The sequence below is a fragment of the Pygocentrus nattereri genome, chromosome 24 (assembly GCF_015220715.1).
Source record: "Pygocentrus nattereri isolate fPygNat1 chromosome 24, fPygNat1.pri, whole genome shotgun sequence".
Classification (NCBI taxonomy): domain Eukaryota; kingdom Metazoa; phylum Chordata; class Actinopteri; order Characiformes; family Serrasalmidae; genus Pygocentrus; species Pygocentrus nattereri.
In genome coordinates, this window is record NC_051234.1 from 19,769,275 (window position 1) to 19,783,672 (window position 14,398).

General features: G+C 38.5%; 1 protein-coding gene across 2 annotated transcripts in view; it reads left to right on the top strand.

The window, feature by feature from the left end:
• sema5a (sema domain, seven thrombospondin repeats (type 1 and type 1-like), transmembrane domain (TM) and short cytoplasmic domain, (semaphorin) 5A) overlaps positions 1–14,398 on the top strand; it is a 246,127-nt gene that overhangs the window by 166,805 nt on the left and 64,924 nt on the right. For both annotated transcript variants that reach the window (XM_017696239.2, XM_017696238.2), the window contains exons 13-15: positions 2,048–2,229; positions 2,836–2,979; positions 12,108–12,255. In XM_017696239.2, the coding sequence (XP_017551728.1) occupies positions 2,048–2,229; positions 2,836–2,979; positions 12,108–12,255 (474 nt within the window). The remainder of the gene's footprint in view (positions 1–2,047; positions 2,230–2,835; positions 2,980–12,107; positions 12,256–14,398) is intronic.

The window sequence follows — 14,398 nt, forward strand, 5'->3', positions numbered from 1 at the left end:
AGTTTTCTTATGTGTAAAAAGTAAGTACTCCCATACAAATTTCTCTACTTTAAAAGTGTCAAACTGAAATCAGGTGCACCCGATCAGGTCCTAATAATTAGAACATAGTTATAGAATAGTTTGGAGGAAACTGTCTTATTTAAAGCCCAGATATCTGTTCTGGTTTGCTCTTTGTTATTGGATTGTATGGTATCTTCATGCATAGATCAAAAGAGCGCTCTGAGGCTTCAGAAAAAAGCTGTAGACGCCAATTAGTCTGGGAGAGGGCATATCCAAAATATTGAAAATCAATCAGTCCTATGTCCAAAGCTCATCTACAGGTGAATAAGATTTAAAACCACTTGTCCAGGCCAGGCCTCCCCAGCAAATTTAACCTGAGAGCAAACCATAAGAAGCTAAAGAACGTCTCTAAGGACCTTAAAATTTCATCACAGGATCTGCAGGTAGCTCTTGACATCATTGATATAAAAGTGCATGCATTTACCGTTAGAAAACGACTGCACAAATTTGACCTACATGGGAAGTGTGCCAGGAGGAGGACTTTGCTGTCTAAAAAGCACACTGAGGCAACAATAATGTTTGCTAATGAATGTCTGGGCAAGGACCAGGACATTTTGAATGAGTCAAAAATAGAATTGAAAGAAGAACTTTATAACAACTGTAAAACATGGTGGTGGAAATGTTATGATTTAGGACTGCTTTGCTGCGTCAGGGTCCAGCCAGCTTGCAAACATAGAACCAACTATGAATTCTTGTTCATACCAGAGAGTCAGTGAGGAGAATGTGAGACCATCTCTAAAACGTTGAAGCTGAAGAAGTGGACCTTTCAAAAGGATATAATCCCAAATATATAAGTAAATCCACTAAAGAATGACTCAGAAGGAAGAAATGGAGGGTTGTGGAATAGCTTAATCAAGACTCAGATCTGAATCACAGTGAAATGCTGTGGGGAGATATGAAATAGTCTGTACATACAAGAAATCCGTCAAACATTGCACAGTTGAAGGAATGCATGAAGGAGTAGGCTAAATACTCTGAAACAGAAACTTGTAGACAGTCATAAGAAACACCTACATAAAATTGTTTCTGCCAAATGGGGCAGTAACCGTTTCTGATGCCAGGAGTTAATGTTTTTAAAATAAATGATTGCAAAGTCAAACTTCCTTACTTTTTTTGCGTAAACTTTATCTATACATGCTGTTTAACTGAAGATAGAGAGAAATATTTCATGGTGTGTTCTTCTTCACATGTCTGTAGGTGAGAGGTCAGGTATACATATACTTTTGACCATGTAGTGTATATGCCTGGATCTAATAACAATAAATATTCATCCATAGTTGTCCAGACTGACTAAAATTTGTCAAGTTGTTGGCAGAACTTCCACAAAGCGGAAATAAACTCAGCACCTCGCTTATTTTCTCTGTTGAGAACAGTTTAACTCACCTAATTACCTTGTCTTTCCAACGGCTCTAGAACACAGTCTATAAAAGCATGTCGTGAGGAATAGAGGGAACTTTCAAAGCGAGATTGTTTTCACTTTTCCACATCTTTGAAAATGTGGTTCTTTTATGAGTATGGTGCACAAAGAGCACAAACAAGGAGGTCGGAGGTTTTTTTTTTTTTTCTTTCTCTTTTTTCGTCTTCCACCAGAACAACTTCTCCTTCAGTTCAGCACTTCTCATGCTTTCAATACACTCGTCCTGCTGTTCACAGTGTGCATCATTGTGTGTGCAACACTGGAGATGTTAATAATTTGGGCATAATGACAGTTTCACAATAACAATTCATTTTTAAATCCTCAAATAACCTTTTTTTATATTTGAGCAAATTTGTTCATTGTGAATCAGCTTTATTCATGCAGGTACTATTTTGAGCCTGAGAGTAATGAGAAGGTTTTATTTTCTTTTGGATCCAATAACCCGTGAGCAGGACTTTATCCCTTTCTTTCATCTCTCTTTTCATTTCTTTTGTTGACATTGATTTTTGCATTAGTTCAGATGCTTTTTACCTATTTCTGAAAGCTCTAATCTGTATTTGTCTTGTGAAGGTCAGAAACGTGACTGTGGATGGTCATTTTGGTCCTTGGTCCAGCTGGAGGTCATGTAGCCATAGTGATGGAGGAAGTGTTGGGTCATGCCAGTGTCGGACACGAGCGTGCAACAACCCAAGTCCACAGTGTGGAGGGCAGCAGTGCCAGGGTACCAGCGTGGAAGTGGCCAACTGCTCCAGGTACACACGCACACATTTGTCATGATTCTAATTGGTCCATTGAAATATTTTTTGAAAAGAGCAAATGGACCAATAAGCCTAGCTTGTACTTCCAATTATTGGCCGTGTTATTGGAAACACCTACTATATACTGTTTACAATTGGCCACTTTATTAGAAACACCTACCTTGTACTTTCACTTACCGTCCATTTTATTAGAAATACCTATCTTGTACTTCCTCTCACTGGCCACTTCACTGGAAACACCAACCTTGCACTTCCTCTCACTGGCCACTTCATTGGAAACACTTACCTTGTATTACCACTCATTGGCCACTTTATTAGAAACACATGTCTTGTACTTTCAATTACTGGCCACTTTATTAGAAACATCTACCTTGTTGTTCACCTAAGCGTTTGTGTATTGTTTTTGTGCATTCGTTATTTGTTATACAAAATAATCAACTCGTGCTGGTATTTGCAGTCATGAAAACTTAATCATAAGCAATTGCTACAGCCATATTTGAGACACATGGAACCGCCAGGTATAAACAGCCATACATCTCTCTGTCCATTGGTGATCAGATCTCTGGAGAGATCTAACTAGGGATGCCCGTTTTTCCTCAGGAATGGAGCGTGGACTCCATGGACAGCTTGGGCTCCCTGCAGCACCAGCTGTGGCATCGGCTTCCAGGTCCGTCAGCGCTCCTGCAGTAACCCCACCCCACGACATGGGGGAAGAGTGTGTGTGGGACAGAACCGGGAGGAAAGGTGAGGAATAATCGTCAACTGAATAAGCCTGTGGGATCTCCTTTTTCTCATTAATTTTATTTGCTTTCTGCTGCCTATTCAGAATGTACCGCATATAAATTTGATCTCATCTGAACAGGGCTCAATATACCATTGGTGGATCAATACAGCATACTTTAATATAGTACAGTGTAATGTAGTGTTCAGGTCACTAAAATATGGTACAGTACTTTATCAGCATTGGAATAAAACCTCCTACTTTTCAGGAGGAAAAACATATTAATTTGAAAAATGTTTTTATTTATATGACATATGTAGGCTATATTTTAGCCTAGCAAGCTCTTACTGTGAGTTGTTTACATGCTTCAAAACTGGGCAATATAACAACCACCAAGAGGTTACTACTGTCTGTTATTTTGTCCAACTCCTGTACATACCTAATGCATGCAGCTGACAGTCAAATAAGAATAACCTCTGATAGACATGAAATAAAGTTCTGTTCCTTCCTAGTGAAAATGCCTTTTCCTCTGCCTGGCCTGCAGATGGAATTTTTTTGTTTTTCCAACAATAGCATTCTCTGAACTGTACTTTGATCAAATAATCTCACAAACATGCACTGTTTCCTCGAAGAACCACTTGTCTCAGTAGTGTAGAGTCCAGAAAATGCACTCAGACTGAAGAAAAACACTCAAAGTGCTGTCAATTCGTAAGGCCACTGCCACTTTCCTTTGCTGATGGAATAGCTTTATTGATTAATATTAGGGAACTGATTAGGATTGCTTGAGTGCAGTGTCAAGCACTGCTGAAGTGTAATATTTTTGTGGGGTTGAGGTTTTCTAAGCAGTTGGCAGAGTGGGTGAAAAATTGGACTGGATGGTGGGGGATGTTTCACGAAGGCCTGAAAGCCAAAGCTTATAAAGTGGGTCTTTCTGGCTCTCTCCCAAACATCAGGTACCGGAGAACACTCACACCTGCGATATTTGCATCCTGGGATTTATCTTTGGAAATGGTTTCTCCCGTATTCTCTCCTATCTCTTGTGATGATTTATGACTTTGTTGTGTTTGCCTCCCTCCTCTATTTCCTCCATGCTCCCTCTTTCCTGCAAGGAGAGCAGAGGAGCGATGGTGTGAGCGACCTGCTGTCTCTCCTCAGGTTGCCATGGGAACACACGCAGAGCTAAAGATGCATTGAAGGCTGAGCATTTATAGTTTTGGAGGGAAAAATTCAGCTCTGGTTCTCTGATGCTGTTGTAGTTTTCATTTTTCCCTTTTTCAAGTTTCCCTCCAACTTTCAAAGTGATCTAAAGGTTGTGGGAAAATATGTAAAAGGTGCAGGTCTACTTTTACTGCCCAGCTATCTGTAGTAGAACTACACTGCTGATATGTGGATCAGTGGGTTTACACCTGTCTTCTTGGTTACACCATAACTATTTCCATGGTTATGCTACATTTGTTTCCATGGTAACACTACACAGGTTTCCACAGCTATGCTACACTATTTACATAGCAATGCTACCTCGATTTTCAAGGTTGCACTTCACCCATTTTCATGGTAACAGTAGTTATTCTGTATAATAGAATAACCTGTATAATTCTGTAGTTATGCTGCACTTGTATGCATACTAAGACTACACCATTTCCATGGATACACTATACTAATATCCATGGTTGTTCTACAAGCATTTCTATGGTTGTGCTACACCCATTTTGTGTGGTAACATTACACCAATTTCCATGGTTACACTACACTCATTTACAAGCATACTCTACACTCATTTTTATGGTTATGCTACACCCATCTCCACTGTAACACTACACCTGTTTTTAAATATATACTACATATAATACTCCACTGTTTTCAAAGGCTATGCTACAACAGTTTCCCTGGTTGTGCTGCAAACCCTTCTATGGTCACGCTACACCCATTTCTGTGGTTATGTTACACTCATCTCCATGGTAATACTACACCCATCTCCTAGGTAGCAATACACCTGTTTCCACAGTTGTACTCTATCCATTTATATGGTAATGCTTCACCAGTCTCCCACCCCCACCCCCCCAAAAAATAAATTAATTTAAAAAGTGGTTTGATCCTCTGATCTGCACATCTATCATGTGACTTATAGATGGCAGTTAATGGCTCTTCAGTACTGACCTGGTTAAAATGAAATCAAAATCAGGATTTCACAGAGAGAGACAGAGAGACAGCAAAAAGAGGGAAGGCAAATTCTGACCCTTTCAGAAGATGGGTAAAGTGCCTGAAGTACACTTTATTGTATTGTCAGCTGTTTAGTCCTTAAATGCATAGCAACCAACCTAATAAAGAAATGCAGCAAAATAAATAAATAATAAAGGGAGGCCTGGGCACACTACTGTGCCTAGGGACCAAAATTTGGTACCCCACACATACCCATTCACACAGCAACACTACACCAATTTCCCTGGGTGTGCATAGTAACACTATAGCAGTTTCCATTGTCACATTACAACCTTTTCCACTTATATGGTAAGGCTGCACCAGTTTCTTTGGTAATGCTAAACCCATTTCCACTATATTCCATGGTAACAATACACCAATTTCCATATTATGTTACACCCATTTACTTGGTAACACTACACCAACATCCATCGTTATGCAACACTCAAACAGCCTTATTGCATAGATTTCACAAGTTGCATGTGGGATGGCCTATCTTTTTTGAGACAATATGTATGAGGCATGACCATATGTTGATGTTCAACAATTTTAACATTGTGAAGAAACAAGCTGAACTGTATTCACTGGCTCAGAGATCAGCTCACTTATGCCTCTATAGAGGAGTAAAAGTAATAAAGTGCTTTTAGTGCCTTTAACTTTCCAATGACATCTCTTGTGAAGGTCAAAGCTGATTTTATTGTCCAGATTGAGTCCAAGGTACTTAAAACAGTTTACCATCTCCTCAATGGTAATTGGACTATGAACAGTGCGGTGGGAGCCAATGGCAAGCTTATGATCCTTTTCCTTGTTGTTGTGACATCTAACTGCAGATGATTACCAAGTTATTGTCTTTAAGACGTCCAAGTATGGCAGTGTCATCTGCATACTTCAGATATGTAGTGACAGGTGAGGGGCTTTTACAGTTAAAAGTATAGCATATTATGTAAAAAAAGTAGTAAAAAGTAAAATAGTTGTGAGTAAACATGCCTCATAACTGGCTGTATGCTGATCTGGTGAAGATGATGAGGGGAAAATTTTTATATTTACTTAAAGTATTTAAAACTAAGGACAAGAAGTGTCTTCATAGACCCCATCCCCCACCCCCATCTTCAGAAACGAATACTATACCTTGGTACTGGAACTCACTTGTCATCCTCTGCCACCTCCCCCCCAACCCCAAATCCCCTGTATCTCAGGCACTGGAGCCTTTATGCTTTCAGGTTGGCTAGGTGTAAAGGCTGTGGATAATCATAAGCACAGACTGAGAGTTTGGCTGTAGACCATCTTTCCTTTAAAGCGATATTTCAGTGAAAATCACAATCAGATTCCACCCCAATATCACATGCAGTCACTCAGCCAAGACATGTTCAGTCTCTGAAGTTTGCTTCTTTCGTTTTGTATGTGATCTAACAAGAAATGGAAGATTATGTCCTACCACTTAGCATGGTGCTGACCTAAATCCTCCCATTCTTGCCTCAAACCATTTGGAGTTGTTCAGTAATCTTTAATAGACTTGATTGTGTGGTTTCTGAAACTCTGACACATTGTTATCTATGAACTTTGATGAAATTGCAGACAAATTTCAGGCAGTACAGCCACATCAGCATCATTGATTAATACACACTGTGCAGTGTATCACAACTATTACTGTAATGACACTTTTCACTATGCACTTTACACTACAATATTGATGCAACTCAAGTTAGTCATGTCTTTAATAAGTGCTGTTAGACTACCTCATACCACTCAGTGCCTGCTGTCTGTAAATACAGTGAACCTGTCTCATATGCTATGTGATTATGTAAATAGATACATATATAGAAATACTTTTATACTTTATTTTTCTTGTATTTTAACTTATGTCTAGATTTATTTCTATTTTGTATTTTCTGCATAGTTTATGTAAGCTTATGTGTAATTATATGTCTTGCTACTGAAACACTGCAATTTCCCTCTGGGATCAATAAAGTACTATCTATCTGTCCATCCATCCATCCATCTACCAACCAACCTACCTACCTATCTATCTATCTAGCTCCAGTGCAGCCCTGAAGAAGCAAACCTTGGACACTAAACAGGTCTTGGCTGATTGACTACATTTGGGCTTAAAGATGACTTTTAACTAAACTATCACTTTAAGAGTCCTTCAGAGTTTTTTTTTTTTTTTTTTATCTGCTTCTCTTTAATGTAAAACCCCTGGTCCAGAGGTGAACAGTGGCAGCAAAAGCATTTTTGGCCCTTGGTTTTTCAATCTGATGAACAAAGAGTGCTGGAAGTGCGTTAATGCTTCAAGCGTGCTTTTGTTAGTTTCTCAGCAGGAGTTTGAGCTGGAGCTGAAAGAATAAGAGCCACATTCTTGTGTTTTTGTTGGAGGTGGGCTTCTACCCACAACCCACCCCACACCCACCCCCAGCCTGAGTGTTTCTGCTGCAGTATGAAAAGTGGCTTGGTTTCAGCCATTAATAGTAAGCAAGGGTCCTTTTTTTCTGAAATTCTCTCCTGCTCTGCCACTGGGCGTCTGTTCAAAGGCACTGAGTGTGTGTGTGTGTGTGTGCAGTCACACTTCACACTTTGCTCTGTTCTCGTCACACAGCTGCCAGATGGCACAGACCTTCACACACACACACGGATCTACTGTGGGCTTGCCACCATCAGCCATCAGGTGTTTTGTATGAGAGCGTGTGTTTAGTACATTTTCTAGACCGAACTGTCCTGACTTTAACAAAAACAGAGGAAAACAGGGCTAACTTACAGGATTAGGTTAAGTAAGTTCCACAGCACTTTACTTGAAGGCTACCTACATGGGCACTTCATAACACTTGTGTAAGCTTTGAATATGTATAAAGCAATGCTTGTGTATTTATAAACAGCTTATAAACAGTCAATAATTGCAAGATGATGAGTTTTTTGTAAAGCAAATTACATTGTATTGACTAAAGTGATAAACATTTCTTAAATTTATAACACTGTAATAAAGCATTATTCTCAGGTAATTTCCTAAGTAATCCAGAGGTATGGTTAAAAGCAACACATCGGTTCTGTGCCCTCATACTTATGGGATCATAAGGGATCATTTTCATACATATATTCTCATGAGCATGAACATACATATTCCTGTACAAAACATTGTTGAGTAAAAGCAGGAATAACCTTGATAAAATAGTAGTTATTGTCAGTTAGTAATGATTCTATATATTGCTAGTACTCAAATAAACTACTTCTATTAAAGAGGTCTGTGTGGCTGCAGCTAGTTGTTTGTTTCTAGCCTTACAAGTCTCCTTAATGGAAATGTTGTACTATCACTGCAGTAGAACTATATTGCGTCAATAAATGACATTCTTAACAAGGATGTCTTATAAGTGTCTTATAAGTTCTTATAAGATATACGTTTTTATAAGATATATATAAGATTTTTAAAATTATTTCATATAAAACATTTTTATTCTGTATACAGTATATGGCCAAATGTTTGTGGACACCTGCTCATCCAATGTTTCTTCCTAAAAGAAGAGAATTAGAAAGGAGTTTGTCCGCTTCTGCTCCCATGACTATTTCTACTCTTCTAGGAAGGCTTTACACTAAATGTTGGAACACTGCTCTGAGGATTTGATTGCATTCAGCAGTGGGAGCACTAGTGAAATAAGTTACTGATGTTAGATGATCAGTTCTGCATCACAAATGCCACTCCAACTCATCCCAAAGGTATTGGTTGGTGCTCCACGCTAGAGAGCGCAGTTCTACTGCTCCACAGCCCAATGCTGGGGGGCTTCAACCCCCTCTTGCCTATGCCTCGCATTGGACATGGTGACTTAGGCTCATGTGTGGCTGCATCCAGAGCATCCTGTTCTATTATCAGTGCTTTTCTATGGAGGCTGTACAAGCTATGTGTGCATTTCAACTCCTGTGTCAACAGTGCACCTTTTTAGAATTAATTCCATGCAAATTTGATAACATATATATCGCTGAAGAAAACCTTGTATCTCCAAAATGATAACTTTACAGAAAAAGGAAAAACCTACTAATGTAAGTCAATGGAACCAAACGTTTTTCCAAGTTATCCGTATACCTGTCCTGGCAAAGTATAAAAACAAGTATAAATGTTTGTATGTGTGAGAGAGAGAAAGTGAGAGAGTGAGGGAGAGAGAGAGAGATTAGGGTTTTTTTCCAGAATCCAGAGTACAATTCCGGCCCATTTCATCCTCAGTGTGTCTTTGCCTTTTAAGTGTGTTCCTCATCCACATGTATGTGTGTGTGTGTTCATGTGCTTGATTCTGAGAGTTCCGCCAAAGTCCACGCTCTCATATCTCACCCATGCCAGGCTGCAGTGCTCACTGTGCCCGCAGCACCTCATCCCCCAGAGAAAACCAAACGAGGGGCCACCGAGAGGAGCAGATATTTCTGCAGCTCTTCAGCCTGGTGTTCTGCTTGAGAAGTGTTTGACAAATGAATGTGTTTATGGACTTCATGCAAATGTTTCTCCATACAGCACCTCTCTCCATCTCTCTTTTACACGTTCTATATTAATTATTGTTCCCCCCACCTCCTTCTTCTTTATTTGACTTATTGCCTGTTTCTTTCCTCCTTCTTCCTCAACAGAGGGAGGGGTGAACTCGTTAAAACAGGCAAACATAATTTGGACGAATGCTATTTGCATATGCTAATTGACAACAGGCTTAGCTGTGCTATAAATCTTTCCATATGGATTGCCAAACTTTTTCTACACGCCAGAGCAGGTTGTTGTGATCAATGACTCCCCCTGTTGCGGCCACGTGTTACTACCCATTTTCAGATTCCCTCCTTTCCTGAATCACCGTTCTCTGGAAAAGCTTGATAGACTGCAGCATTTCTAATAGAATAAATAAAAAAACAGCATTAGAGGATACTGTAGAATAAAGCAGAACAGAACAAAATGGAATAAAATACAGAAGTACGGAATAAGGCAGGATAAAATAGAATAGAATAAAATTAAGCATACTAGAATAGAACAGCAGTATAGAATAGAACAAAAATACAGTATTATATAACAGAATACAATACAGCATTATAGAGCAGTGTAGAATAGAATAGAACAGTATTGAATAGAATAGAATAAAATACTGCAGTAAAGAATTGAATAGAGCAGTATAGTATAGTATAGAATAAAATCTTGCATTATAGAATAGAACAGTACAGCATAAAATATAGCATTATAGAATAGAGCAGTATAGAATAGAATAAAATACTGCAGTATAGAATGGAATAAAATACTGCATTATAAAATAGAATAGATCATTATAGAATAGAATAAAATGCTGCAGGATAGAATATAGCAGTATAGAAAACAGCAGTATAGAATGGAATAGAGAAGTCTAGTATAGTATATAATAGAATGGAATAGAATAGAATAAAATACTGCCTTATAGAATAGAATATGGCATTAAAACAGCAAAACAGAATAGAAAAGTAGAAACTAGAATACATCAGTATAGCATATTATTGAATACAGCAGAATTAAGCAGAGCTCAATAGTAAAGAATAGATCAGTATAGAAAAGAAAAGAACTGTGTAGAATAAAATAGAATAGATAACTTTATTGTTTTGGTTTTTTGATGTCACAGTTGCTGTATCCCTTACTTAAAAAGATAAATAAATTAGAAACATGTAAAGAAAAGCATAAAATACATAAAAGAGCTTCAGTCTCCAGTTATAATTGTGTTTGGAATGCATATAGCTGCAGAGTTAAATTCATAATTTACTCTATAAAATGGTGTTAAATACATTGAAGTTGCTCATCAGTTACTCCAAGTATTAATTAAGAAAGTTATTTATGGAGTATAAGAGTTTTTAAAATGTCCTGTGTGTCACTGGCGACTGGAGCTTAATAAATTCACTAAAACCATGTTAAACAGCTCATGCGCATCTAAGCATGAAGCTGTGGGTCAGTGTCCACAGCCACTGTTTTGGGCCGTTTCTCTAAAGTTCATAAGTTTTCCACAGTCTTAAAGGCTTTCAAAGCCGCCCTTAAAAAGAGAGCGGATAAAGCTTACAAATTGTTCTGGTGTGTTTTACAAGACAAATCCTCACTTGTAAACGATCCAATTAGAGCTTCTGGTTGTGCCCAGATTTTCTGGTTATTAACTATTATGCAAAGCCAGGCATATAAGACATGCACTTACAGAGATTTGGTTCATCAACCTGCTGGCTGCCTGTAGTTGCTTCCTCAACCAAGTTTTATAGTCACGTCCTGCTAGCTTAGCATGGCTTGGAAGATAAAAACAGCCCTTGTCACTCAGCTGCCACTTGTTTAAATCAGACACACCAATAAGTTTATCTAAGTATAAACTAGGAATGGTTTTTGCTCCTAATCTTATTGTTCACTTATCCTTAGCTAATTTTATCCTTAGTTCATTACTAGTATAGTTTGTCCTCAGCTTGTACTTAGCTAAGCTTCTTCGTAGATCATTCAGCCAGGTCATCCTCATCGGAACTAAATTATTAGCTAAACTGATCTTTAGCGTGTATGCAGATTAGCTACGCTTAGCTCATCCTTAGGGAAGGTTAGTTCATCTAAGCTAAGCTATTTTAGCATAGCTGAGCATATCCTTAGCTTTTACTTAGCTGAGTTTATCCTTAGCTCAACCTCAACTATCCTTAGCTTGTACTTTGCTAACTGAGCTTATACTTAGCACACCCTTACCTAAGCTTACCCTTTGCATCCATAGCTAATCTTTAAATTATCCTTGCTTAAGCTTATTTTTGGCTTATCTGCAAAGATGTGAAGCAAAGTCCAGCTAATCATCACTTATTTGGATTATTCCATCTCATTGAGTGCTATTAGCTTGTTTGCTTGCGTAACCTTTTCCTTAACAGAAGACTGTTTCTGTGTACAGACTGAAGGCTAATGTGCCAAACCTGCTGGGTTGTTTTACTGTCCTTTTAACCAGCTACATCTGTTTCTGTGGTTTGCTTTCAGATATTGTAATGAGCATCTGCCTTGCCCCCCACATATCTACTGGTCAGCCTGGTCACCGTGGGAGCGTTGCACCGTGCCATGTGGTGGTGGCATCCAGTCCCGGCGTCGAACCTGCGAAAACGGGAACGAATGTCCTGGATGCAGTGTGGTATGTCACAGACTGCCCTTTAGTAGTGGTCAGATTGATATCATATTGATATATGAAATATTGACAATTTCCATCTGAGTATTATGCATTCTGTAGTCAGTGTCATGACCTTATTCTTTGGACATGGTCAAAGCTAGTTTACTTTGTAAGGAAAGTTAATTTGCTGCTAGTATTTTTTTTTGAGAAATCTGCGGGGATGTTTTTGCAAAAGCTCCAAAGTTCAGTCTTAGAATTTGGTTGTATTTTCTGCTTCTCAAGATCTAAGCAATCCAAAACACATTCACTGATGTGGAGGTCTAGACTCTGGGTGGTCAGTCTGTTGTTTTGAGAACACCAGCAGCTTCTTTGTTTGAGTTCTTCTTTTTTTCTCTTTTTTTTTATCAGTAAGGGCTTTTTGACAGCTATACATCCTTTGTGTTAAGCTGCATTGAGTTGTCTTCTCACAGTGGAAGGATGAGCAGAAACACCTGTGGATGTTTTCAGATCTGAAGCAGCTTGATTTCTCCTCTCTCTGAAATGGGAAAAACATCTGACAGAGATGGTTTTGATGGCCTATCAGGCTTTGCACGATTGTTAGGAATCCCATTTTCTCTGTAGCTGTTAATTTTTGAACTTCAGTTTTGGAAACCTAACTTATTTTCCTTTGACTTTCTCCTCCCCATGCAAGTGAATGTCTCCTGAAAAAAGAAAAACTTGTACATAACAGGCATTCTGACTTTTGCACAGGACTGTATAAGTTTAAAGCGTCTTTTTAAAAGTATGTATTGGGGTGCCTGACAGACTTTAGAAGGAAGTGAACATACACACACTCACACTGGAGCCAAAGAGGATAGTTGAGTGGAGACACATCCTTAAGAGTCCCCCTGTCGACTCTACAGGAAACAGATCCTGTATTTATGGAGGTCATTGCTACAGTGTTACAGATAAACTGAGGAACTGAGCTTCTATTATTAGATGCTGAATATTGCACCAGTCTAATGCAATTCGTGTTGACATAGATTCCAGGAAGGCTGTTCATAAATGCCACCGCAAATGTCTTTACCTAGTTTTTGCTAGGTGGATGCTAATGATGGTGAGAAATGAATCGCAGACAGTCTGGATTTCCCAGTCTGTGTTACTCCTGCTGTGCTTTTGAAGGCCATCACCCACTGCGGGTTTAAACTAATCCTAACTCCTATGACCAAGCTGTGCTTTACCGGGTTATTCCGGGAAATAAGGTGGAGAATGTAGGGCAGACATGACTGCGTCTTGTGTCTGATGATGAATATTATGATATTTTTTTTAGAATGTCTAAAATATTTGGTAATTTGCCAATGTTATTGGATTTGTGTTTTTGTGAACTTTGCCTGGACTTTGACTTTGTGTATGTTTTGCCCCTTTGTGACGATTGTGGATTTAAGTTAATTAAATCACCATCGTCTTTCAACCACGTTAGTCTGCGACTCTGTGAACCTTACAATAATTAATTATATTTAATTGCTTATAGGTAGTCTCTTTTTACATGCATAACACTTTAGAATGTCAAGTTTCACAATGCAGTATGTTCATAAGAACATTGTATGCATGAATGTTGTAATGCACTGTAACACACTATTACAAGATTCTGGTGTATAACTAGGTCAGGGGTTGGCAAACCAAATGTTTATTTTCAAACGTGTAAATGTTTTGTCCTTTCATCCAAAATCAAACCACCTTGGGAACATTTTAAGTCAGTTTTACCATCTTGGAGGTAAATATATCTCAGTATGTGCTGATGTACTAGTGTAGGCTAAAAATATAAATGAAAATGCACTTACTTTTCGTTGTTTTAAGCTTTAGGTCAACTTATTGCCACTTTTCTCAAATCTCTGGCAGGAAACTTTTCACATCTTTTAATGACTTTTTACAAGGCTGAAATCGCTTCTCATTTACTGCTTCTTGTTTGAATTTTCCCATTCCACCTTAAATGGAGTCTCAGGCGCCAGAATTTAACTGCCACATCATTTAAGATGGAATGGGAAAATTCTAACAAGAAGCTGCCAAATGAGAAGCTTTTAGTTAAGAGACTTTTTGCCACTTTTTAGTGTTTCATGTTGCAGATCCAACGTATCAGAAAACCAGTTAAGTGCTTGTAAATGCAAATAAGGCCATTCAACTCCAAATC